Below are 25829 nucleotides of genomic sequence, written 5' to 3'. Positions count from 1 at the left end.
GCCAGTCGCTCCCCCTGGGCCAGGTGTCTAGTAGCCTCTCCCCTCCTGCCCCAGCTGAGAGCAGCAAACAGGGCTGAAGCAGGTAGGGTCAGGACACACTAGGGCACAAGTCGGGAAGCCCCCAGGCCAGAGGAGCGAGTAGTGGCGTTGTGGACTGAGGTTGTCACAGAGAGACTCCATGACAAGGGAAGGGGACTGAGGGGAACTGCATAAGACACCCTCCATCCAGCTTTGTTGGGGGAAATCATCGTGGAGGAGAAAGGAGGTGATCGCAGCCAAGTCCCCCAAGACAGAAAGGTGTCTTGGGGTATCCCGTACCCTTGACCTTGGCCCCCTGCAGCCTCAAACTCTGGATCCCTGGGCGCTGGCTAAGGCCAGCAGGTGCAGCACAGGTGGTGAGGTGATGGTGTTTTCAGCCTTTGAACATCTTACAACAGAGTTTTCCTTCCACTACCTGGAATGCTGGTCACACTGGCTTAGGTCCCACATCACAGGAATCTATGGGTAGTGGGATTTGACCGTCCACAGGGAGGGCGCAGGTGGGGAGTGATGTTTAGACAGGCTGGGCAGTCAGGGCCAGATAGCAGGGCCCTGGGTGCTGGTTAGAGGAAGCAGTGATAGGAGCCGTCAGAAGCGAAGCTGGCAGTGAGCGCACCCCTGGCCTGCTGCCCTTCCCCTCAGCCCAGGTGGGCCCACTCGTGGCCAGAGGCTTTGGCGGGGGTGGGGGGGCGGTGGCCCAATTCCATTCTCGCCTGGCTCTCAGGCTCCCAAGTTCTGCCTGTGTCTGCTTGGGGTCCTCCTTCCTCTGATGCCAGGCCCAGTGTGCTCTACCCCCACTGTAGGCCACTGCCCCCCAGTGCCAGCCATGTGGGGACAGGAGGGCCTGAGCTCCGGGGACTCATGAGCCCATGGACTTCCTCTCCCTGGGGCACTGCTGCCCCCAGAACAGCAGATGAGCAGGGCTGAGGCTGGAGGCTGCCCTCTGCCTCCTCTCTGACCCCTGGACGTAAAAAGCTGGAGTATAGAGAAGAGCAGGCCTGAGGAGCTGATTAATGCAGCAAAGCTTCTGTTTCCAGAAAAGCCAAGGCTGCCCTGTTAGTGGCCCAGGAACCATGTGCCGTAGCTCCCTGCCCTGAGGAGGCCCCTCTCCTGGGGCCGTCTACCTGCTGCTTGACCACTTCCTCCTACCGGCTTCGGTCTGATGTCAGAGCCGCGGGAAGAAGGCTTTGGGGCAAGAGCTACCGTTTGACCACTTCCAAAGGAGAAGAGCCTAGATCTGCCACTTAGGTGTGTGGGAGACCTAAGGAGGGATGGCGCGTGTGCATGCAGACACCCACCCAAACCACAGGGCCAGGGGCTGGCCTGCAGCTGGGCACCTGCCCGCATGCACAGGGCTCCCAGAAATCCAGGGAGTCACAGCAGCCAGAGTCGGGGAGGGGGACAGGAGGAGTGAGGCAGAAGTCAGGTGGAATTTCGGGGTCCTAAGGGTGTTTGAAAAGTGGGGTTAGGGGCTGCCAATAATACTTGGTTATGGAGGCAAGGTGTCTATCCAGTGGGACCAAACTGGGAGGAGGGAAGAGGAAAGTCATCAGCCATGGTCAGAGCATCACCAAATGTCCCAGGTCAGGGTTGGCGACTCAGAGAAGCAGAGCAGCCCCAGCAGGACATGGGACATGCAGAGAGGACAGAGACTTGGAGAGGGCCCCCTCCCTGAAGCGCTGTCATCGTCCTTGGTGCCCAGCTTTGGGGCTCCAGGACCAGGGGCACTGCTGGCCCTCTTCTGCCCCCTGGTGGCCACCAAGGGAAAGGCGGTGAGCTGAGCCTGAAGCTCTGGACCGACCTTGGCCCATGGGTCTCAAGTGTCAAACCAGTGTCCCCTCATCTTTCTCTGCTGGAAGAACAGACAAGGGCCCCTGGCCTTGCTTCCTCTTATTACAAATGCCCATCAGGTCTTAGGATTCTAGCCTTGGGGCTTCCGGCACCCCTCAGCACAGCCTGTCTGGCAGCTAGGGTGACCCTGTCCCATCCAGGAGGCGCCAGCTCAGGACAGGGCCTGACTCTGAGGAAACCATGAAGGCTTGGGGTGCATGGAACAGTTTCTAGACTCTGGCAGCTCCAGCCCTGCCTGTCTGAGAAGGCTACTCCACAGACCGCAAGGAAGATGGTCCCTGGCTGCCAGCTCCTTCCCCCATTCCATCTTGGCAGCCACAAGATCCTTTCCATTGTCGCTGATGTCCAGAAATTCATGCGTGTCACTGCCCTGGCCCTTGGTCCAGTCCCTAGGCCCAGACCTCCTGTAGATCCCTGCTGAGTCCCAGCACTGGCCCTTCCGCCATCTCAGCCTCACTGGCCTTCCAGCCCATCCCTTCTCCTCCTCCAGGAAGCCCACCCTGCCTGTGCCACTTGCCCAGCTCCCTGCACCTCTCCCACTTGCTTCTCCCGGTGTCCACTTGATACCAGAGTTGCAAACGGGCCGCGTGTTGGTGGATGTTCAGCCTACATGGTGTTGTAGAAAGAGGTGAATAGTGGGTTCATTGCCAAGATTTAAAATTGGAGAGATTTCACCTAAAAACCTGGATTTTTAGCCCTGGGCCCTAGCAGGAACTGATGGGTAGCTTGGCACAGCCCACCCAGCCCACTCGGCCTTTATCGTCCTTATTTGTGTCTTCTGTCTGGCTCACCCGTGCGGGCTCTGAGGTCTACAGCTGGGAGGTCCAGCCTCTACCCAAGGAGACTCGCCTCTTTGGGATTTCCCAGAACAAGGAGGAGCCTGGCCCAGCAGAGCTGATTCCTGGAGCCTTTGTGGAAAGGAAGAAACCCTGGTGAAGAGAGGCTGAGGCCCCGAGCCACCACTCTCTGGGCAGAACCGGCCTTCGGGGAGGGGTCGCTGGACCACAGCTGACAGCGGCTCTCAGGGCTCCATCCTTTCTAGGCTGTGACCTAGTGCTTGCCCTCGTGCCACCTTTGACTCCTTTGTTTGAAGGGGAATGGGGGGCCGGGGAATGGTTCCTGCAAGCCTCCCCCTCTGGACCACGAGCCCCGGGAGGCCCACCTGCGCACTGGCTGTCCTCCACAGCCCAGCCCACACGGCTGGCAGCAAATGCGTGTGGACGGAAAGCACGCAGCGGTTGCCGGGGTCCTAGAGGAGGAGAGGGCTGGAACCCTCTGGGGTGCAGGCCGTCTGCCTTGATTTCAGTCTCAAAGCAGGCAGGGAGTTCCAACAGCATACCAGGCCATGCTCAGTGGGGCAGGGAAGAGAGAAGCACAGGTAGGGTCACCTGACCACTGGATGCCTGCTGGTCAGCTGGTGGCCCCCCAGCATCACAGCCAGCCCCATCTTACCCCTTTCCCAGCACCCCCAGCACCCCCCTTCACTCCTGCCAGCCTCCCAGCCTCATTCACATCTTTAGGCCTGGGGCCTGGCTGGTTGCTTCTGCAGCCTCCTCCTCTCCTAGGAACCTTCCCACCTCTTGGTTCTGACGAGGACACTCTTCCACCCTGACCGTCCGTCGCTCCCCACTACCTCCAGATCAAAACCCTCCTGACCTGGCCTTCAGGACCCTCCAGCAGCCTCCCTAGCCCGCCCCCTTCGCCCTGATCCGTCCCCACATCCTCATCCTTCACCCAGACTCAAATGCCGATGTTCCCCAAGCCTGCCCTGCCCTTGCTAGCGCAGACCCTCCCCCTAATGCCTTCCCACCTCTCCACTCTGGGAAGCCTGTTGCAAACACCCTTTCCCTAGGGAACCTCCAGCCAGCCCCCCTCCCCCAAACTGGCCGCCAGGTTGTGCTCCCCTGCCGCCGTGGTGTCGTCCCTGTATTGTCCTAATGGGTGCCCCTCCTCCCTCCCGGCGCAGTGGTGTGCGCCAACCAAGAACACATCTGCAGAGTACTTAGGAATTGAGTAAACGAGCAGGGAGGCCTGCAGAGATGGGCATGCCACCTTGGGGAGGGCGGACGGGACTCCTGCTGTCCCGAAGGCCCCAGGCACCCGAGCCCAGCGCCAGTGTGAGACCACCCTGGGTGCCTGGAGTGATGTGGGCACTGCAGAGGCTGGAGGGGGAACACTTGTGAAAGACATGGCCACAGTGCTCGAAGCCCCAAGCCCCTTGTGGCCTTCAGCAGGAGGAAAGGCCCACCAGGCATGACCCTCTCCGGGCTCTCTTGTCATAGCTGCTCACCAAGGATGCAAAGCGGAGATTGGGCTGCCAGGAGGAGGGGGCTTCGGAGGTCAAAAGACACCCCTTCTTCAGGAACATGAACTTCAAGCGCTTAGAAGCCGGGATGTTGGACCCTCCCTTCATCCCAGACGTGAGTAACCCCCCACCCGAAGCCCAGGCTGAGCCTGTGCACCCACTCACGACCTTGACTGCATGAATCCTTAAGCTCCAGGAGGACAGGGCCAGGGGGCGAGGGAGGATGGCGGGTATGCGTGCTGTAACAGCGGCAGCTCGGGGTTCTGGGGCCTGGCTCCGTGGCAGGCACTGCCGTCAGCCGCATGCATAGGTGCCTCTACTGTCCCCACTTTGCAGGTGAGGAGACTGAGGCCTACAAGGGGGTATGTGACTTTCCCAGAGTTTCCAAGCACCACAGCTGGGAGCCCAGCCCAGGCCTGTCCAGCTGTAGAGCCCAGGTGCCCAGTGGTGTGAGAAGGGCGGGAGGTCCTCCCTGGGCCACCTGGCTCTGTGGCCCTGAGCCCCCGGCATCCCTTCTCTCTGTGGAGGATGGGCCAGAGGCCGCAGTTGTGGCTGCCCTCATTCCCATGGAGATGCCTGGAAATCCTGAGCCTGTGGGCTCCGGGGAAACAATCTGCTGGGGGAGTGGGCATCCCCGGAGGTGCGGAGGAATGTGAAGCCGTGTTCCATCACCGTCTAGAGGGAGGGGTGACCAGCAGCCGGCATGCGGGTGACAGCGGGAAGGAGCCCCTTGGCAGATCTGTGAGAGCAGCACAGTCCCGGGAAAGGCGCCCCCTCCCCGCTACCCATCAGAACCTGAGGCTGGGGCCACCAGGTGTGGGGCGCAGCCTCATGTGACTAAGCGAGTGCTCTGCCCACAGCCCCGCGCCGTGTACTGCAAGGACGTGCTGGACATTGAGCAGTTCTCCACCGTGAAAGGTGTCAACCTGGACCACACGGACGATGACTTCTACTCCAAGTTCTCCACGGGCTCTGTGCCTATCCCATGGCAGAGCGAGGTGAGCAGGGTGGTGGCCGTCAGCACCCTGAAGGGGGCCACTGGGCCGGGAGGACAAGGCCTGGACGAAGGCGCCGTTGGTGTGGGCTTCGGAAGAGGGATAGGAGGCGGGATGGACGTGGCTGCCCAGCTGACTGTCTTGGGAGGTCTGGCTGGAGAGAGGAGAACAGGGACTGTGGCTGGAGCGGAGGGGAGCCCGTGTGCTTCCATGGGATGGAAGTGATGGGGCAGGGGAGGGGGAGGGGACCCGACAAGGGGAAGGGCGCAGAGCATGTGGGTGACCTGGGCTTGGAGGGGGTGAAGAGGGAGATGAGGCATGGGTTTGGCGGCTGGACGGTGAGCACACCCCCGTCGGTGGAGGCAGCTGGGGGAGGCCGACAGGGCACAGGCTGTGGCAGGCAGGGAGAGGTCTGGGCCTGGACCCGGGCCCCTGAAGGACGCGGGGCAGGTGGAGGGCCTATTGGGCTCAGGCTCAGGGCTGATGGCGGTCGCTGGGACTCCCGTCCAGCCCCGGTGACTAATGCGGCCCCTCACGCGCCCTCCCCCTGCTTCCCCAGATGATAGAAACCGAGTGCTTTAAGGAGTTGAACGTGTTCGGACCCAACGGTACCCTCTCAGCGGACCTGAACAGAAGCCACCCTCCAGAGCCGCCAAAGAAAGGGCTGCTCCAGAGAATCTTCAAGCGTCAGGTGAGAGCCGCCCCCTCCGCGCCCGGCTGGCCTGCCGTCGGGCCCTGGACACCCTGGGCCCGGGTACCTCCCTGACTCCGGACCGGTGGCCTTCTCCCTACGTGTGGGGCCCCGCCCAGTGAGGGGATCCGCGGGGTGGAAGGGGCAGGGCCAGCCCAAAGCTCACCGCTCACCAAGGGGCCTGGCCTTCGGCACTGCGGATGACCAGGGTGCCGTCTCAGTTGTGGGGGCTGCCTCCGTGGCCTGTGCCCACCAGGTGCCAGTAGCGTCCCCCCAACCCGAATAATCAGAAATGTCTCCAGACCTGGCCCCATGTCCTCTGGGGGCGAAATCTCCCCGACGGAGAACTGACTGCCCTATCCGGCCCTTGTAAAGACTCAAGTTCTGTAGGTGATGATGGCCCGTGACAACGAGCAGGCAGAACAGGTCTGGGAGAGGAGGTCCCTGCAGAACCTCATGGCTCCTGGGACAGGACCCCCCAGGGTGGACACTGTGGCCTCCAGCTGGCAGCCCCAGGAGACTTTGCCGCTTGGGAAAAGGCATTCTTCCTCAGAGCCTGTCCCTGGATTGAGGGTTCCACGTAGGCCAGATCGAAGAAATGTCCCCGCAGGCCCGTGAGAGCCCACTGAGGCCCTCACCTCATCCCCCTTGCCCAAGGCGGCCAGAATAGCGTCCCCCTCCTGGCCTGGGCCTTGAAGAAGGCTTGGCCCCAGTATGTCCATCCAACCGCCTGGGAGTCTCCATTATTTACATCCCCCCCCCATCTCGCCCCAACCCCAACCCCCAAGGAGCTGACCCTCTCCCCAGGAGGATGAAGGAGGAGAGGCAGTGCAGCTCGGGTCCCCAGGCCCCCAGCTCCCCCACCCCCACTCTTGTTGCTGGCGCTCTGCTGTGGACCTCCCTGTGCACCAAGTGCTTTCTGAGGGCTTCTCTTACTCTCCACAAAAGCCTGGGCCCTAATTCAGCCGTCCAGTCGATCAGCCAGTATGGAGCAAGTGCCCCCCGCGTGCAAGGCTGTTTCCTTAGGGTCTGAGATGCACCAGCAAGCCAGACCGGGATCCTGCCCTTTGGGCGTCCTAGTGCAGCACAAGCCCAGGATGGGCTCCTATTACCCCACTTCACAGATAGGGAAACTGAGGCTGAGGGGTGTCAAGGAACTTGCCCAAGGTCACAGGGCTGGTAAGCCCATATGAAGGATCTGGGGATAATGGCAGGGATCGGGCACATGGAGAGAAAAGGCAGACTGAGGGCAAGTTTGGGGTTTGATCTGAAAGTGTCATGTGAGTTTCACATCCCATTCCAAAACAGACTCCTGTCTGTAGACTATAAAAACGTAACTTTTGAATGCTTCCACTGAGTAAAATTGAAGCTCCCCAAAGAAAGGACTGTCCCCTTCCACACGGCTGGGTCCCTACCACGTACTTGCTACTGAGACTCACAGACCCGGGGTTCAGATCTGGCCCTGCCACTTCCTGCCACTTGGGTGGCGCCGTGCTGACCCACCCCATCCTCTGTGGGCCCTCCTGAAAGGTCAGCGCCCAGGGCCAGCAGGAGGTAAGAACCTGCAGCTCCTGGTTCTCGGGTCCGGCGCTCGCTGAGCCCTTTCTGTGCCCTGCCTCATGTCACACTCCGCCAGCCCAGTACAGAAGCATCTCGTATCCCACAGGGCATGCAAGGCAGCCAAGAGATTGAGTAACTTGCTCAAGGTCACGCAGCTAAGCGGCAGGTTTCAGACCCTGGGTCTACAGTAATGAACCCATAGATATTCTAGGAGGGTCCACCCTCTCCCTGCCTTGGGGTCCTCTTAATCCCATAGCTGTCCCCCTGCCCCAAGGGGTGGCCCCTGGCTTTGGGTCTGCAGTAGAAGAAGGCACAAGGCAGCAGCCCCTGACCATGACCCTGTTTTCAGATTCAGAGGCCCCTGTGCATCCAAAAGGACTGACTCTCTCTCTCTCTCCCCCCCCACTCGCTCTTTCCTCCAGCATCAAAACAATTCCAAGAGTTCACCCAATCCCAAGACCAGTTTTAACCACCACATAAATTCAAACCATGTCAGTTCAAACTCCACTGGAAGCAGCTAGTTGGAGCTCTGGCCTTGAAGTCCGCGGTGGGACCAGCCTAGACCCTTGTCCTTAGAAGCAGAACTGTTGGACGGGGGGAGCTCTCCAGGAGCCAGGGAAGGAGGCCGCCCACCTCCTCGACGCAGAGCCTCCAGGTTTCTCAAAGAGATTTCCACTCAGGTCTGTCTCCAGAGGTGGCCCTCAAGCCGACGTGGAACATTGCAATAGAAATCCAGCCGGATACGACAACTTGCACGTAGTTCGATAGCGTCATACCTAGAACTGAATTTTGTCTTTATTATTTTTAAAGAAAAGTTTTGTAAATTTCTCTATCGTCTCAGTTTACATTTTGTATATTTGTATTTAAATGAAAGTCAGACTCGGAGGGTGTATATTTTCTGTGCAGCCACTGTTAAGCCATGTGTTTTCAGACATTTTAGAGTGGGCAGGGCGGGAGGGTGGGGAGGGGTTACCAAAAAAAAATGTGACTCAAGACTTCCAGAGCCTCAAATGAGAAAATGTTTTTATTAAATGTAGAAAATGATTCACATTCCACCTTTAAAGGATTGGTTTTATCCATCTCTGTAACCTTTCCCTCACGTTGATGTCACCATGCTGTTGGCTTAGAACAACCTGAATTAGGTGCTCCAGACACACTGGGGACTTCGGCCCCATCAGACTGTCCCCCGTGGGGTCTCTGGAGTCACCTGGGGCCAATGCTCATGTTTCCTTTAGAGGCACACGGTGCCTGTGTTTCTCCGGCCTTGGCCTCCTCTTCCTTCTGGAAGGTGCACAGAGCTGGGCTTCTTTCTTTCAAACAGGTTCTGATGGCTAAAACCTGTATGTTTTCAAGACGCTTACTTTTGGGGATTTTTGTTTTATTCTATTTTTAAAGGGACGCATCTCGATGACAAGGAGTAGTCAGGGAACCCCAGCTCTCCTGAATCCCATGGCCCAGGGAGGCATCAGTGAGAGGGGGTCAGGGGGTTCCTGTTGAATGAGTCCGTAGAGGGGGAGGGAGGCTTGCCAAGGGACTCCAAGCACATTCCTTAGGCGTTGACAGGGTCACAGGGTCTGGAGAGCTTCCCAAGGCCCCACAGATTCCCTGGCCTAGGTGGCATGGGTGGGATTGGCTCTGCAAGCAATGGCGTGGCTGAGGAGAGGGCTGGGATACCACAGAAGCCCAAGACACACTCACTGTCATTTCTTGGGAGAGGTGGGACAAAGGCGAGCTCTAACAGGGCATCTCAAAACTTCAGGCGTAAATAGCCCCCAGGAGGACTTGGTGGCCTTCCCAGGCCCTTGGAGCATGGCCAACCAGCACCAAGGAGCCACTGGCCTGTTGGCTCCACAAAGTGTCACCTTCCCCTGCCCTAGCGGAGGGGGAGTGGTTGACACCCCTGCTCCCCTGCCTGGCTGAGTCCCTGGCAATCGAGTCAGCCTCACTCAGACCTGGTGTCGGCTACCCGGCCATTGCCAGGGCTCCTCCCAGTGTGGGTCCTGCACTACTTGCACTGGCATTTCTGGTCAGAATGCCGATTCCTGGGTTCCACCCCAGACCTATGGAATGGATTCTCTGGGAGTAGGGCCCAGGAATCTGCCTCTTTAAGAAACTCTCCAGAACATTCTAACATACCCTCAAGGAAGGGCACTGCTGCCTTAGCTTCACTGGGGCTTTGGACGCAACTCTCCCAAAATGATTTCTTCCTGTGACCCGGGCAGCTTGGAGCACAAGCTTTGAGGGAGGAGAGCGTAGCCGGCGTGGCAGCCTCCTGTCCTGTGTCTGTGCTCCTCCCTCAGGCGGCCACTGGGGCCTGGAGCTCACCACCAGAGAGGGGCTGCCTTTGGGACCGACGGTTTTAGGTCACTCGACAAACACACGGCAGAGAAACAATAGCTGGGCTCCCCGAGGATCCTTCCAACATGCAGAATTAGTTTCTTCAAGACCAGCTCTGGCCTCACGAGGCTGCTTCTGTTTCCTTTCCTGAACTGCGTACGAGGGAAACGCAAACAGCCATACTTGTTTTTGTCAAGAAAGTGGAAAGCTCCTTGCCCAGTATTTTAAGATCAAGCTCCTGCTGACCCTCCTTTCTTGATGGAAAAGACAGTCATCTTCCTGGGACAGTCACCAGCCCAAGCTCCCACCCTCCCTCCTTCCTTTTGCCCAACTCACAGCAGCTGCGCACTTACCGAATGGTGTTGAGAAGTGTCTCTTTTCACGCCTCTGAGCCCCACGCTGGCCGTTGGCAGCGCAGAATCCTCAAGGAGCAAGAAGGAAAACATCAGACTGTTCCATGTGTTTCTGCATCCCGGAGCTGGAACAAGGCTAACGCACAGGCCTTCGTGAGCCTCTTAAATGACAGGGGTCTTCCTTTGCATTTGCGGCCCGTCCCAGCACATGCCCTAGGCTGGGGTGCCGAAGCCACCATCTCGCTGTTCCCTCCCATTCCTTTTGGACCTTCATTTCCTGCAAGAGAAGGGAAGTCATTATTTAAAACAATGCCTGAAAATCAGCCTCCTTTCCACCAAGTGCCCCAGTCCCCGAGGCCCCCAAGGTCCTGCCCCTCCCCCAGCTTCTCCTCTAACTTGTTTCCTATAGCTGCATTTTTAAAAGATATTTTTAAATTAGGAAAACAACCAAATAAACCCCACCTTTCTCCCCATCCTCTTGCCTGGGATGAGGCGTGTTTGGGCAGTGAATGGATTTTTTTTTTTCCTCCTCAGCATTTGAGCTCTTCACAGAAGGGCCTCTCTTTCTCCAAGTGTGACATTTCCCTCACCGGGCGTTCGCTGACCTTGTGCCTTTGAGGGGAGAGGCAGGGCCCTACAGAAACATCTCTGCTTCCACTTTTCAGGAGACAAGCTGCTGTCTCCAGTGGGACAGGGTGATCTCCGCCACGAGCACCGTGACAAATGTTTATAGAGCCCCCCGGGGGTGGGGGCACTCCCATAAGATCACCTACAATATCACCTACGCCTGAGCCCTGCCTTCACGGGGAAGGCCTCCCCATCCCATGTCACCCATTCTCGACTCTTCCTAGGCCGGGAAAAATCACTCTTTAAACCGTAAACTTTCGAGAACTGCTCACCGGCATAGCTGCTGAGCACCCCTGCATCTCGAGAGGCCCCAAGAGGCTCGTGCCCTGCAATGCGCTGCTCTTTGCAAATCCTCAGTCTTGAGGGGCAAGCTGCGTGGGAGAGAGCAGGGTATCTGGGTTTTATGCACACTTGACAGTAGCCTGCCGCGACACAGGCGTTCTGGGGACACATGTGGACGCCGCCTTGGCATCAAAGTCATGACCGGCTGTGGCCAGCTGCCCACGAGCCCAGGGAGCCCCAACGACGTGAAGGGCATGCCCTCAGAGTGGCCAGGGTCTCCATGCCCCCCAAGGAGCCCGGCCCGCCTTCAAAGCTCCTTGCCACTCTTCTATACCCCGTCCGTTCCTGGAAGGCTCGGGGCATCATCGGCTTCCCACCGACCCTCCCAAGTGAGCTGCTGACCCAGACCTCACTTTGGAGGGAGCACCACTGCCTCCTTGTGCCTGGCATCCCAGGCTTGGCCAAAGGGACTGGTGGCCTCGCGGACAACCAGGAGGCTCCCACCCTCCCCCTGACCCCAGATGAAGAGGAAGGGCTACTCGGGCGACATCAGCCTTCCTCTTGGGCTGCTGCATGCTCCCAGGTCCCTGCGGATCACCTGCACCGTCCAAGGACAACCTCGTGGTCTCCTGTCCTCCCAGCCCCACCGTCTGAGACAGGACCTCCTCACTTCACAGCCTCTGTTGGAACGAGGAGGAGTGTGACCTCGCGGTGCATTTTGAAGCAACAGAGTTGAGTCCTGACGGGCAGAGAGTTCACTTCTCTCTGTCACAAGGGACCAGGACAGGGCAGCCTCGCCCCCAGAAGCCCCTCGCCCGTGGGCTTTGGAAGACCGGAGTGTGCGGGTTAGAGCCTGCTCCGTGTGGCCGGGTTCTCCGCTGGTCTCGTGCCACGGACAGTGGTCCAAACACTTGAAAAGCTAGCTCTCCCCGGGACGGAAAGACACTTCCTAAAAGAAGAATCTAGAGGTCTTTCTCCAGTCCGTCAATAAGTCATTTTTGTAATAGATCAAAAGCAAATGTTCTCAAGTAGAAGAGCTTAGTGGCTGTTGGTAGTGTTACAGTAATAATCCTAGTATCCAAAGGTTTCTATTTTTTTTTTTTTTCAGGGAAATTTTCACACTGATGCTGAAAGAAAATAGTTCCATTTTGGAGGTCATTCCTGAAGATGGCGGCTTTTGTTCTGCTGCTCTGAATCTTTGTACGTTCCGTCTAATAGGTCACTGTGCTGCTGTATCTAGATCGAACCACTGTTGTTTTTTTTTTTTAAAGAGAAATAAATTCCTTAATGAAAATAGCGTTGCATGCCTTTCTGTCTGCGCACGGCTGTTTCCCCCAGGAGGTCAGCACCCACCGTCCTGCTTAACCTTTTACGGTTTGGCCCCCCCCGAAGCCCCCCGGACCTCCCCCTGACCACGAGAGAGAGTTCACTGGGGGAAAAGTTGTGCTCCAAACCTCTGACCCGGGGCTCCCATCACAGGGGCTCTCTCCGGGACCGTCTCCCCACCTTCCAGAAACCTCCACTGCCTGGGCCAGCCTCCCCGGCAGGCAGAAACCACCATCCTCCTGGCACATACGGTCTGCGAAATTCCATCCCCATTATCGCCAGCCCACCCACCGTTTACACCCCTCTGCCCGGCAACTTTGACCTCTTCCCAGGCCGCAGGGGGCAGGGGGATCCCTTCCTTCACGGCTTCCACCCTCTCCGGCCCCTTCCGTCCTCTCACTCCAGGCAGCTGTGGGTTTGGCAAGGGCAGGCACCAAAATGGTCTCCAACTCTTTCAGTTCCAGGAGAGGTCCAAGGCGGGCATCCGCAGGGCACCAAGGAGGTTCAGGCCGCTACCCCTCCTCCAGGAGGGGCGTCCATGGGGTGTCAGGATCTAACTGCCCTCCCCGGAGACCGTGAAGACAGAGAAAGTCGGGGCCTTGGGAACAGGCACTCAAGCTGGGGTCGGCCAGGACTCCTGGTCCCGCCTCACTGCCGGCCTGGGCAGCTGTCAGGGCCCTGCTCCACGGCCTGTGGCGGGAGCAGCAGGGAACAGGCCCGTCCGGGCGGCTAGCGGCTGAGCTCTCCTCCCGACTCACTCACCAGGTGTCTGTTGAACTCCTGCTTTACCCACGGTGCTCAGAACCAAATCGGACGAAGTCCCTGCCCTCCCGGACCTTGTATCCCAGGGACGCGGGCCACCGCCGGCCAATAAACCACCAGGCACAGAGCCTGTCGCACCGGGAGGAGCGCAGGCTCACCTGGGCCGTGTGATAAGACACAGATCCTGACTCAGGAGGTCGGAGTCTCCGTCTGCACTTCTGACACGCTCCCAGGAGAAGCTGCTGGCCCGAGGCCTACGACCTCACGTCCGGTCAAGGTCTGCAGTCCCAGCAGGACCTACGTTCCCACTGCTGTCCCCTTCAGGCGCTGCGTTCAGAAGTAGACGTGTCTTGTTCATACTCCCGTTTGCACAGAACCGCACGAGCGGTTCTCAAACTCCGGCCCCTGGACCAGCCGCGGCCGCCACCCCCGGGGCTTTCTCAACCTCCCGCCCGCATCTGATCGGGCGCTCCGGGGTGGGAGCGGGCACAGGCCTGCAGGTGATGCTGGTTTACACCGCGCTTGCCTCGCCTGGAAACCTCATTGCGCTCCCTGCCCGCAGCCTTGCGAGAGGACGAGGACCGCCGGCGCAGGTGGTGAGGCTCTTACTGTAAACGGGAAATGCTGTGCCTCGTTGGCCGCCTTTGATCTTTAAAAACAGGAGCCAGGACACGAGGGTATATAAGCGCACGGCCGCGCGCTCCTAAAAATGAGGGGAGGGGCTCCTGGGGGGCTCACTCAGTCAGGGGAGCATCTGCCTTCAGCTCATGATCCGGAGTCCTGGGGCGGAGGCCCACGTCGGGCTCCCTGCTCAGCAGGAGCCTGCTTCTCCCTCTCACTCTGTTGGCCGCTCACCCCCCGGCGCTCTCTCTCTCAAATAACTAAAATCTTTAAAAAAAAAAAAAAAAAAAACCAAAACTGAAAAGTCAGGTTACCTCTAGGGCAAGATGGCCAACAGGGGACAGGGTGAGGAGCAGATGGAGAAGCCAGACTTCGCTGCATGTGCCTCATCTTGCAGACTTGACTTTGGAAGCAAGTATCAAAGGAAAAACATTTAGTTTTAGTGAGGAGAGGCCTTTGTTTGAAAGAAGCTGTCACAGCAGGGGGTAGCGCTACCGCAGGAGGGAGGACGCTCTGGCCCTCAGGACTGCAGGGTCTTGGGGTCTGGCCGAAAGGGGTCTGCCTCACGGAGAGGAGGGAACAAGGCTCCTCAAGTCCCACTTCCCCACACCCAGGTATTTCTAGAAGAGCATGCCTTACTCTGAGGCCAACCTGTTCTCCGAAGGGGCTGTGTGTTGGCTCAGGCTGAAGATGGGCCAAAGTTCAGGGTCCTGGAGCAAGGAAAGAACCTGAACCAAAGTTTGGTTACCAAGCACTTTCTGTGCAAGGATCAGTGGGAAATGGGGGTTCAGCTAATCAGCTAATCATTTGAGGCAAAGGATGGGAATTTGGAGGGTCTGTGTCGGAGCCTGGTGATGGATAAACAAGTAGGGGGAGGGGCATCCTCAGGGCTTCTGAGTCCACTAGCTGTGGACTCCTGAGGAGAGTCTGGGTAAACTAAGGACGCACAGGTGTGGACTGAAGTTAATTTCCACACAGGTATTATTCCACTTTTTGTACCATAACCTATTTCAAAGTAAATTACTCACAAGACAACACTGGGCCTGTGGAGGGATGGAGGCCAAACCTCTGACCCCCAATATTGTGGAGCTTATCGAAGTCTGGAAAAAACTGAACTTGACTTTTGCCCAGACTTGGAAATAGGTCTTCAAAGCAAATAGATTTTTCAGCTACTGGGAGAAGATACACAAGGAATGAATGAAGTCTTGCTGTTTATAACCATGGATGGAGCTAGAGTGTGTTATACTAAGTGAAAAAGACAAGACAAATATCCTATGATTTCCCTGCGTGTGGAGTTTAAGAAAAGAGGTGAACAAAGGGGGAAAAGGGGTAAACCAAAAAACACTCCTAACTGTAGACTGCAAACTGACGGTGACCAAGGGGAGGTGGGTGGGGGATGGGTGAGACAGTGATGGAGATTAAGGGGGGCACTTGTGATGAGCACCAGGTGTTGTATGAAAGTGTTGAGCCGATATATCCTACACCTGAAACCAACATTACACTGTATGTTAACTAACAAACTTAAAGCTTTAATACTACGGGTGGACAAAAATCTCCCATCTCATTAGCTCTCTTCTATCTGTTCCATTCGTTCTTGACTTCTCTTTTCCTCCTTTCCTGCCTTCTGTGGGTCTAAGTGAGCATGTTTTATGATTTCTTATAACTCCTCTATTGGATTATTTGTGCCTTTTTTCAAAGACGGGTGGGGGCTGTGTGTGTCTGACCGAGGGGGGGAGGCACCAGGACGAGGGGAAATGGTCTTCTCCCCAAGCCTGCCTCCTTCTAATTCATTCTCAAAAAGGCAGCCAAGACAGAAAACTTACTCCTCTAATGGGTTTTCCCCTATAATGTGGCAGGAATAAGCATTTGTCCCCAAGTGGAGTGGTCTCCAGCAGAGAGAATGGGAGGGAGAGGGATGCTGTAGACAAAGATACTTTGCAGACAAAGTAACTAGCAAATTAATCAACAAACTAGTTAAGGACAGACCAGCTTCTTCGTTTCTGCTAGTCTAGGTAACCAGCAGGGCAGGGATGAGATGCTCGGCGTCCTCACGTGGACGCCCTGTCAGGAGTCTGGACAGGTGATTCTAATTTTGCATTTGCAGAAGGTCCCCTTTCCAGATAGAACCAGGGCCACCCCAATCTCTGAGGCTTGCTCTCTGGGACGTGGGGCATGGTCAGCGATCCGTTACTAGTCTCACACATGAAGTTTGGGAGAAGTTCTGGAGGCTTCTACGGAGGGGATTTGGTGAAAACCCGCTGGGTGGTGGTGCTGATGCCACCCCCTGCCGCCCGCCCCACCCCCCGGCAGAGAATATTCTGAGGAACTCAGGACCGTGTCTAGGTACTAAGATCTTGAGCCGCATTAGTGGGCAAAAGTGGCCAGTTGGAAAACAAGATCAACCATCTGGGTGACTAAACGTTTGGAAAGTGGGTGGGAGAGGTGGGTTGGCTCTGGAGCTGCTCCCAGCAAAGGGTCAACCTTGAGACAAGGCTTGGACCTGGGGTGTGTCCTTGGGGAAGCACCTAGGAAGCGCTGACTCTGGACGTCTTGGTGATGAAGTTTTAGAATATGAGTGACGTTCAGCGGGGTGAGGTCCAGAGCTGACGACCAAGAGAATTCTTGAGACATCTTTGGTGCAAAATGGTGGTTTATTAAAGCACAGGGACAGGACCCGTGGGCAGGAAGAGCCGCTGCCCCGGGGTTGTGAGGAGTGGTCCGTTATATACTTGCAAGTTGGGAGGGGGTCAGGGATGGTGTAAGTCTCTAAGGAATTTTGGAAGCAAGGTTTCCAGGACCTTGAGGGGCTAGCTGTTGTTGGGAAAAGGTCATTTATTACCGTCGAATAAAACCTTAGTCATGAAACCCTTCAGATGTATATCGGTGGGCCCTATGCTTGGGGATGATTGCCAGCACGTATCTTGGAGGGTTTAGAGATAAAGAAGTTTCCAAAGGAATTTTTATGTTAACGTCGACTTACAGGATCCTGGAAGGGGTCGGTCAGGCTAGGATTGCCCTTTGCCCTGAGCAAAGTGTTAAGGAGGAGCCAGTTGAGTCCCCAGAGGAATGTCACTCCGCCTGTTTCAAGGACTGGTCAGTGGGCTCTAGGTAGTAAGGAAATTTAATAACTTTTTTTCTGCCTGTTTCCCAGATTATCTGGCTCACGGGCGTGTGTTAGGCCCAGGATCAAGCTGCGTCCCCCCCACCGTGTGATGTAATTCCTTCCGTGTCCCACCTTCAGGAGCATCTATTACAGACACAAGGACTCCTATTTGGGAGGAGTGGGGGCACTGAAAGCCTGGGACCTTCCTCACCAGGCCCCTCTGGGGGGTTCCGGTGGCTTTGGAGAAGAGGCAGGAGCCTGTGGCTGAGGGGCCCGGGCCAAGACGAAGGCAAGCGAGCTGGGGAGGGGTCTCACACCCAAAGCAGCGGCTCTGTGGCTGACCACCTCCAGCTTTGCTCTTAGTATACGGGGTGAAGATGAGCTTCCAAGAGGGGCCGAGGGCTGCAGACAGAACCCTCATTCCAGAGCACACGCTGATCATGTCTCCCCTGGGCAAAACCCTCTGTAGCTCCCCATTACCGCCTCTCACCACTCACTTCCCGGCCTCTACACATGCCGTGCCGCGGCTTGCACCGCCCTCTGACACCTATTTGCCATTCAGGCCCTCCCCAGAGAAGGGGAGCAATACCCTGCCTGCGTGGGTCGGCTGTCCTCCCTACATGCTCTCACCCATGCAGTGTTGAACTCAGCAGTTGATAAGCTTCTCTCCCCCGTTAGAGCATGAGCTCCTTGAGGGAGTGTGGCAGGCAGGACAGGGGTCCCTGGAACCCACATTTGTTACGTCGTGTGGCCAGATGGAGTTAAGTCTGGGATGGAATGAAGGTTGCCAGTCAGCTAACCTTAAAATCGGCAAGCTGCTCTGAGTTCCCAGGGGTGAGGGGTGGGCAATAGGATCTCAAGGGTCCTTCAGAGTGAAAGGGGAGGGACATCTGGGTGGCTCAGTTAAGCATCTGCCTTTACCCCAGGGTCCCAGGGACCAAGCCCCACATTGCACTCCCCGCTCAGCGGGAGCCTGCTTCTCCCTCTCCCGTGCCCCCTGCTCATGCTCTCCCACTCTCAAATAAATGAATAAAATCTTATAAAGAGTGTAAGAGGAGGGGGCGTCTGGGTAGCTCAGTCCATTGAGTGTCCAGCTCTTGGTTTCAGCTCAGGTCACAATCTCAGGGTCGTGGGATCAAGCCCTGCTCCGGCTCTGGGGGGTTTGGCTCTGTGTGAGATTCTCTCCCTCCCTCTGCCCTGCCCCACCCTCTCCCCACCCACGCACATGCTCCCTCTCAAATCTCTAAGAAGGGAAAACGTGGGAGAGAAGGCAGAACAGTTGGTGTCCGCTGTAAGAACACTTGACCGGCTATCGCTGGCCTTGGGGATGGAGGAAGGGGCCCCAAGCCAAGGATTGCGGCGGCCTTTAGAAGCCAGAAGAGGCCCGAAAACCGATTCTCCTCTGGGATCCCCAGAAGGAAGGTAACTGGGCCGACACCAGATATTAACCCAGTGACACCCGTGCCAGCTTCTGAGCTCCAGAGCCAACTGCATATTGCTTCGAGCTGCTGAGCCTGTGTAAGGAGCCATAGGGAGCTACCACAGGGATTTTCCCCAGAGGGCAGTGCTGGGATCAAAGAGTGATGCAGGAGGATGGCAGGGCTGCCGTCCCGGGGGCCATCTGTAGCCTCTGTGACAGCAGCAGCCATCATCCCCGACTCCCCCGGGGGGAGCCGTGCTAGGGGACATCAGCATGGCCGGGTCACCAGGCTCTGGGTGAGGTCAGACTACCCCTGCCTGGCGATCTCCAGCTCCCAGGGCCCTGACCAGCCATCACGGCACCTCCAGAGCTGCACCTGGGTCTCAAGGCTGTCCTGGGGGGTGCCTGGCAGAGGCGGCTCCCTGGGTCCCTTAGGGACCCCTGGGTTGTGCCTCCTGCCCTCAGGGATCCTGATGGCCACCAGTTGCATGCCAAAATAGCCCAGCAGATTGTATCTGAAAATCTCTATTCATCTTTGCACAACTCCCTGTGGGAGGGGCGTCTGATGTCTTGAGCTCACCTTGGACCAGATCCTTTCTCTAAACACCTGGGGATTGGTTGGGGCCCGTTCCCAGAGCACTAGGAGTCCCTCATGCTGTGACTCAGGCGGGAGGACAAGAGAACGGACTACAGGGCCAAAGGGAGAAGTGTCCGGGGCTCCTGAGCCCTCCCCAAAACTTCAGCATAGACCAGAGCAGCAAGGGCTTCAAGGTCAGGCTGTTGAACAAGCCCTTCTGAGAATGATTTTCATTGGCTTGATCATCACATAATCACATACAATGAAATTCAACCATTGTAAGCGTACAATGCAGTGAGTTTTAACAAACGTATACAGTGGCTCATCTAGCAGTCAAGATAACAGGACGTTTTGTTCACCCTGACAAGGTCCCCAGTGTTGCTTTGCTGTCAAGGGCCTCCGGTACCCCCATGCTTCCTACCTGCTATCTGGGAGCCGGGGGGTAGAACTGAACGGAGTAGCCTGGAGGAAGGGGGTTCTCTTAATATGAAGCTTATTTTCCTTTATGGTTTTCATTCCTATTATTACCATTTAAAAAACATTTTATCAACGTACTCCAGACTGGTAGAGGTCCTAGAGCACTGAGTATTGGGAGCTTCCAACTGCCCCTGCCCACCTGCCTGGGACACCTGACCGCCCAGCCAAACCACTCTTGGCTTCTGCACTCCAGTATGAGAGACCCTAAACGTGTGTTGTTGGCAGCTCCGAAGTTCGTGGTAATTTGTTACAGCAGAAATAGGGAACAAATGCAGTCACGGAAATTAACACAGTGCTTGTATTAATGGTGTCTTACGCCCCAGATATGCCTCACTCAAGACCAAGTCCATTTACCTCTGTCTCCCCGGCTAGATTACAAATTCCTGAAGGGTATGAAGTACTTCTGGGCTCGTGCACCCCAGCAGTACCTAGCATTGCTTCAGGAACTTCGGGAAGGAGGGGCAGCCGTTCACTCAGCATATGCTATGTCCCAGGCTCTACCCAAAGCATTTTCTATGTTTCATCTCATTCAATCTACACACTCCTTTAAAAAATAAAAATTCACATCTCCTCTCCTCCCATCTCACGTTTCCCTTGTTTATTTTCCTTTGGCTTTGAGGGTCGTCCGCAAAGTTCCAGTTTGAAAACCCCTGCCGCTGTCCTTTAAGCCAGGGGAAACAGAGGGGAAACACTCTGCCCATGCTTGGCCAGAGAGAAGATGGAGTGGGGCCCAGCGTGGGGCCAAGGCTGGGGCTCTTGAGCCAAGGTCACTGGTGTGAGACCCAGCCTGGCAACCCACTGGCTCCAGGACGTTGGGCAGGTCTCTTAAGATCTGTACCTCTAAATCTATTCCTCTTAAAACCCAGGCAACATTCCCTCTGCAAACGATTACTGACCTCCTCCTGCAGGCCCGGCCTGGCTGCTGGCCCTAAAAATACAATGAACGAAAGAGGAGGAAGTCCCAGCGTTAAGGGGGCTTCCCTTCCAGACAGGGTACAGAGACTAAATAAAACCCAGAAATAAATGCAAAGTCTGTCAAATATGCTCAGGATAAAATCATAAAGCAGGGAAACCAGTGGCCTTTGATAAGTGTGTGGTTACATCATCGTACGTCTGCCATCGTGGACCACCACTCAGCAGTAAGAGAGGTGTATTGAGACTCACAACCTGGATGGAGCTCATTCTCCAGTTACAGAGCTGGGGACAGGTAGAAGGCTTCCAGGGCCTGGGTTGGGGGCGACTGCAGCACGGGAGAGATCTTGGTGTTGACAGAAAAGTTCCATAACTTGGTAGCAGTGGTGGTCACACAAATCTACATACGTACAAAAATGGCATAAACTACACACACACCTCGGACCAATGTCCATTGCCTGGCTTTGCTGCTGTCCTGTCGTGACGTGAGAGGCAGCCATTGGGGGAAACTGAGACCCCTCCATATGGTCTTTACCACTTGCTGGGACTCTAGAATTATTTCAAAATTCAAAGTTTGTATTTAACCTGTAAGGAAATGTAAACTAAAGGAGGGCAGAAGTATGGGCACTCCACAGAGGAGCCAGTGTGGAAATCCGAGGCAGAGCATGTGATCCCCCAACTGCCGCAGAGGGCTGGAAGGTGGTTTCAGTGAAGGAGAACATGAATCCAGAATGCTGCAAACAGGGGCACCTGGCTGGCTCCATCATTATCTGCCTTCGGCTCAGGTCATGATCCCAGGGTCCTGGGATGGAGCCCCACATCAGGCTTCCTGCTCAGTGGAGGGCCTGCTCCCTTAGCTGGTGCTCTCTTGCCCTCTCTCAAATAGTTTTTATTTTTAAAATATTCGTGTGTGTGTGTATGTACGGCAATATTGCTGTGGTCATGTTTTTTTAAAAGTCCCTAATGTGGAGCCCCTGGGTGGCTCAGTGGGTTAAGCCTCTGCCTTCAGCTCAGGTCATGATCTCAGGGTCCTGGGATTGAGCCCCGCATCAGGCTCTCTGCTCAGCAGGGAGCCTGCTTCCCCTTCTGTCTGCCTGCCTCTCTGCCTACTTGTGATCTCTCTCTCTGTCAAATAACTAAATAAAAAATCTTAAAAGTCCCTAACGTTTGGAGCTGCACACTGATACAGATGACATGATATGTGATCTGTGATTTCAAAATAAAAGACCTAGAAGTGGCTAGAGGCTGGATGCATGGAGCTACCCAGGGTTTGGGGAAGACAGTGGTGATGTCCCTTGAATTCCGTCACGAGGTCGCAGTGGCCTCCGTTGGACAGAATCCAAGCACAGCAGTGAGTACGGTCTCCCGCAAGTCCCCAAGGTCAGCACCAGGCTCCTCTCTGGCTGCCAGTTGTTACAGAGGTATGGTGCCCCACATGCTTGTAAGGGGGTCTCTAAGACCAGCTGGGGCCATTTCCTGTTTTGCTCTTTGGAACTTCTTGGTTTCATCCCTGTTTTTGGTTTTAATGATCTGTTCCCCAGGAAGCCAGGGTGTGAGGGGAGGCAGTCAAGCAGGACGTGTGGTTTCCCCAAACTTGTTCTAGCAACAGAGCCTTTACCCCCAAAACAAATCCTTAGGAGTCCTCCAAAAGCCTGAAACAGACAACCCTTCAACATGTTTGTTGTGTGATCTTGGGGAAAGCGCTTCCTCTGGGTGCCAGTGTCTTTTACAAAGCATTTCATAGTTTGGTTCCAGCTCTAGAGACCTGCTCAGCTCCAAGGGGTGGGCCAGCTAGGAGGTCATAGCCGTCTTGGAGCGAGGAAACCGGGCACAGTGGGTGTGTTGTTTGTGCCGAACCACACAGCCGGTGATGGTGGAGACACTTTCCTCCCTGTATCCTCGACTGTGCCTGCACCATGGAAGGTGGGTGGGTGGTCTCGTCGTTGCGGCCCCAGATGGCGAGTCCAGGGACCTGTGGGTGTCCCAACTCAAGGCAGTCAGAGCCCGACAGCCCCCAAGTGGAGAGAACCACCCAGTTTCAGACTTGTCTGCCCACTGGCCACCCGGGGGACATTCACAGCTCCCCAACCCAAGTTTCGTAGAAAAAAGGGGTTCTCCACTTCCTTCGGGTCTATAAGGAACAGTGGCCTGTATGAGGGGTTTTTATTAATAAAGATAAAGGTAGCCATACTTAGGGGGTCATGCACCATACTTAGTGCATTTCTTACTTAATTCTCCCAACTACCCATCTCCCTGTCAATCATTATGATTATTATCCCTATTTCATAGATGGGGACAGTGAGATGTGGAGAAGGAAAAGAATCCACCCCAAATCAGCCCGCCAGGACTCAAAACCAGTCTGTCTGATTCCATGGGACTCACTGTTTCTTTTATTGCCCTTACTATCTTTTTTTTTTTCTTTTATTTTTTTGGGGTTTTTTTGTTTTATTTTTTTGGTAAAAACTGTCCCTTTTACCAGTGGAAGAGTTTTTATTTCCTGTGAAGCTCTGGAGACAGGCTCTGCATATATATACATTCATCTCCGTCTTACTGGAAATGAGGTCTGTATAGACCACGTGCCCGCTGGCTGTCTTCACGCAGCCATGCGTCATGAAGTTGGGTCCATCCCAGCGCACCTAGATTTGCCTCTGCACATTTTATCTACGTGGGGTTTGTAGGTGTGGCCCCACAAATTCCTTCAATTTATCTCTTATAAATGATCACTTAGGTGGGTTCCAGAGCTTTCTTACCTCAAACACCGCTAATGCCAGCGCCCAAGCTCTGCCCACACCACAGAGGCCTCTTGTCAAGCAAGGAGGGCCACCTCCTCTCCATGGGCCCAGTGTCAAACGGTCCTTTTGGTCCTGGGACCAGAGCTTCTCACAACCACTCTTTCCATCTTTGTAACGTCAGGTCCCCTTGCCTTATGTTCCCTCCGCAGAGGGCTGGTGCTGTCCCAGGGTGGAGCTGGTGGCGATCAGTTTTCCAGGGTCGGCACTGCCTCTCCTGGGAGGTGGCCCTTGGATGGCTTGGGGGCTCTGCAGTGGGAGGCGTGAGCCTGGGGTCTGAGATGGGACCCTCCTGGGTACAAAGCAATGGCAGGACAACGAGGCCACAGGCAGGTTGGCAAGTCACCCCAAACCCAGAAGGGCCCCCTCTCGCCCTAACCAAATCAAACTAAGCATTCACGGAAGCTCTCAGTGCCCCCCGCCCCCTGTTCCTACAAAGCTTGAGAAGTAGGAAAGGGAAGAGGACAGGAGCATCTTTCTCATCATGGTGCTAAGGAGCATGCACCTGGGGGGTAAGGAGAACGGACTTGGAGAAAGATGGGCTCCTGAACCCCAAGGGAGGTTCTCTAGGTAGTCCCAGACCTGCAGGGGGCTTCGAGAACTGGGCAGGGCCTAGAGTCACACACCCCTGCTGGCCCAGTGGGAGGGACTAGGGTGTCCACCCAGATTTGCTTCCCTCTGGGGACCACCAAGGAGTGGGAGAGAGGGATTGATTGTGGTGGGGGGCGTGCAGCTGGGCTGGAGGTGCCCCAGGCCCCCCTGAGCCTCTAGGTGCCCTACATGCCTCCCCGGGCCCCCTCAGGAGAAGGGGTAGCTGTGTTCATTCTCCAAACTGCCCCCCAGGTCAGTGACTCCAGAGACTCCTGCCACCTGCTGGAAGGGCCACTGTTGAGAGGGGTGGGGCTGGAAGGGCCACTGTTGAGAGTCTGTCCTGCTCTCCTAGTCTGTGTGTCCGTCTGTCTCTGCTCCTTTCTCTCCTGTCTGAGTGGTTCTTCAGACTGTGTTCCTGGCTTGGGTTCTCCATCTCTGTCACTTCCTGTCTCTGGGCCCATCTCCCAAGGTCCCTGTATGTCTGTCTTTCTCACCCACCCTCCCCTCCCGCCCCACCTCCTCTCAGCCTGTCCCTCACTCCTAGGTTTTTCTCTCTCTGAAGGGAAGCCCATTCCCTGTGCACGAAAACCCCAACCATCTGAGATTTCAGGAAGGTGGGGTTTGTGGACTCAAGCCAAGCCCCCAGAAGCCAAGCAGGGAAGCAGGGAAGCAGTCGGCAACCCCTCAAAACAGCAGCTTTGGCCCCCCCTTCATCTGGCCTATTAAACTTCCTTCTAACGCATCCCACATGGAGTAACTACCGAGCTGTGCATCCTCTCCCCCAGGGCCCCTTCCTTCCAAGGCCCTTTGTCATCCAAGAGCTGCTTGACGCCCAAGCAGGGAGGGCTGAAGTGTTTCCCACAGGCCATCCAGCCCACCTCCGTGTGCAATCAGCCAAGTTTGCCACATGCCGGGGCTAGAATGGACCGTGTGCAGAAAATGCCCTGGGGCCAGGAGGCAGTTGGTAGGAGACCCTCGTCTAGCCGGAACCTGTCTGACACCCAGGCGTTCACTGGGAATGGGGACAAACATGACGCCCGGCAGGTGGTGCTGCTGGGCCCTGGGGCCCCGATTGACAGCGCAGCTGGCCTCAGATCCGGTGGGCAGGATCAGGTCCTGTCCGTTGTCTCTACGCCGCCCCATGGTATCCGGTGCCAGCTGGCACAGTGCCCCCGGGCCCCAGGCACCTTCATCAGCTGGCCGAGATCGTCCAAGTTCACTCCTTTGCAACGTCCAGGCCTCCAGCTGTCCAGCCCCATTTCAACTGGAAGGAAGTTGGCACAGAGCTAACCGAGGGCCCTCTGCCAACCTCCTCACCACGTAGCTTTGGATCCTACAGTCCGACTTACACCGGTTGCACAAAAGGTCCAAACCAGCAACAACAAAGAGGACAAGAGAGCAGTAAGAGGGTGATGGACTCCAACACCAGGTGTCCGGCGGGTCAGAGAGGTCCTTCTGTGTAGCCCGGCCTGCGCCTGAGACGAGACTTGAGCATCTGGGCCGCATCACTGGCCCAGCTACAAAGGCCCCCTTCCCAGTAGCCCGGGCCTCTCTGAGGATGCCAAAAACAACAAGTGGGTTTGAGGCTGGAAAGCGTAGTTCAGGGATCTCACTTGTGTTTTTGTAAATGATACCCCAGTATTCAGCTGAGTGAATGGGAAAAGCTGAGGTGCTTTAAACAATGCAGCGGGGCACCTGGGTGGCTCAGTGGGTTGGGCCTCTGCCTTCGCTCGGGTCGTGATCTCAGGGTCCTGGGATCAAGTCCCGCATCGGGCTCTCTGCTCGGTGGGGAGCCTGCTTCCCCCTACCCCCCCGCCTGCCTCTCTGCCTACTTCTGATCTGTCCAATTTTTTTTTTAATTAGAAAAAAAAATTTTTTTAAAAAGTAGCAAGCTATGGCAAGGCGGTGGGGCAGCTGGCTGGGCTCGATCCCTCTCGGGGACCAGACTGTGGGCGGTGCTTTCAGAAAAGACCTTGTCCTCTCGGTGGCTGGCCCAGAACTGGGGAGTCGGGGCCTTTTCTGGAGGACTGGGAGGCGTCAGGGACATCACACCTCCCTGCAACCTAACTTGTGGAAATTCTGAAAAGCTCTTGAAGGAGTGAGTTTTAAGAATAATCTTTTTATTTTCTAAAGAAGAATCCATCTGAACTTTATCTCTGTCTTCCTGAATCTGCTTCATAGGTATTTATCTGTTCCTGCCCCCCAGCGTCC

The 25829-nt window shown here is 56.1% G+C and overlaps 1 protein-coding gene across 2 annotated transcripts in view; it reads left to right on the top strand.

The window, feature by feature from the left end:
- GRK5 (G protein-coupled receptor kinase 5) overlaps positions 1–8326 on the top strand; it is a 208141-nt gene extending 199815 nt beyond the window's left edge. For both annotated transcript variants that reach the window (XM_032878689.1, XM_032878681.1), the window contains 4 exons: positions 4173–4310; positions 5056–5193; positions 5750–5881; positions 7864–8326. In XM_032878689.1, the coding sequence (XP_032734580.1) occupies positions 4173–4310; positions 5056–5193; positions 5750–5881; positions 7864–7962 (507 nt within the window). In that variant the 3' untranslated portion in view covers positions 7963–8326. The remainder of the gene's footprint in view (positions 1–4172; positions 4311–5055; positions 5194–5749; positions 5882–7863) is intronic.
- Positions 8327–25829: the final 17503 nt, after the last annotated feature.

This window comes from Lontra canadensis, unplaced genomic scaffold (assembly GCF_010015895.1).
Source record: "Lontra canadensis isolate GAN:19392208 unplaced genomic scaffold, GSC_riverotter_1.0 scaffold3, whole genome shotgun sequence".
NCBI classification, from domain to species: domain Eukaryota; kingdom Metazoa; phylum Chordata; class Mammalia; order Carnivora; family Mustelidae; genus Lontra; species Lontra canadensis.
Note: the sequence above shows the minus strand (reverse complement) of the source record. Positions and strands in the feature narration are given on the sequence as shown.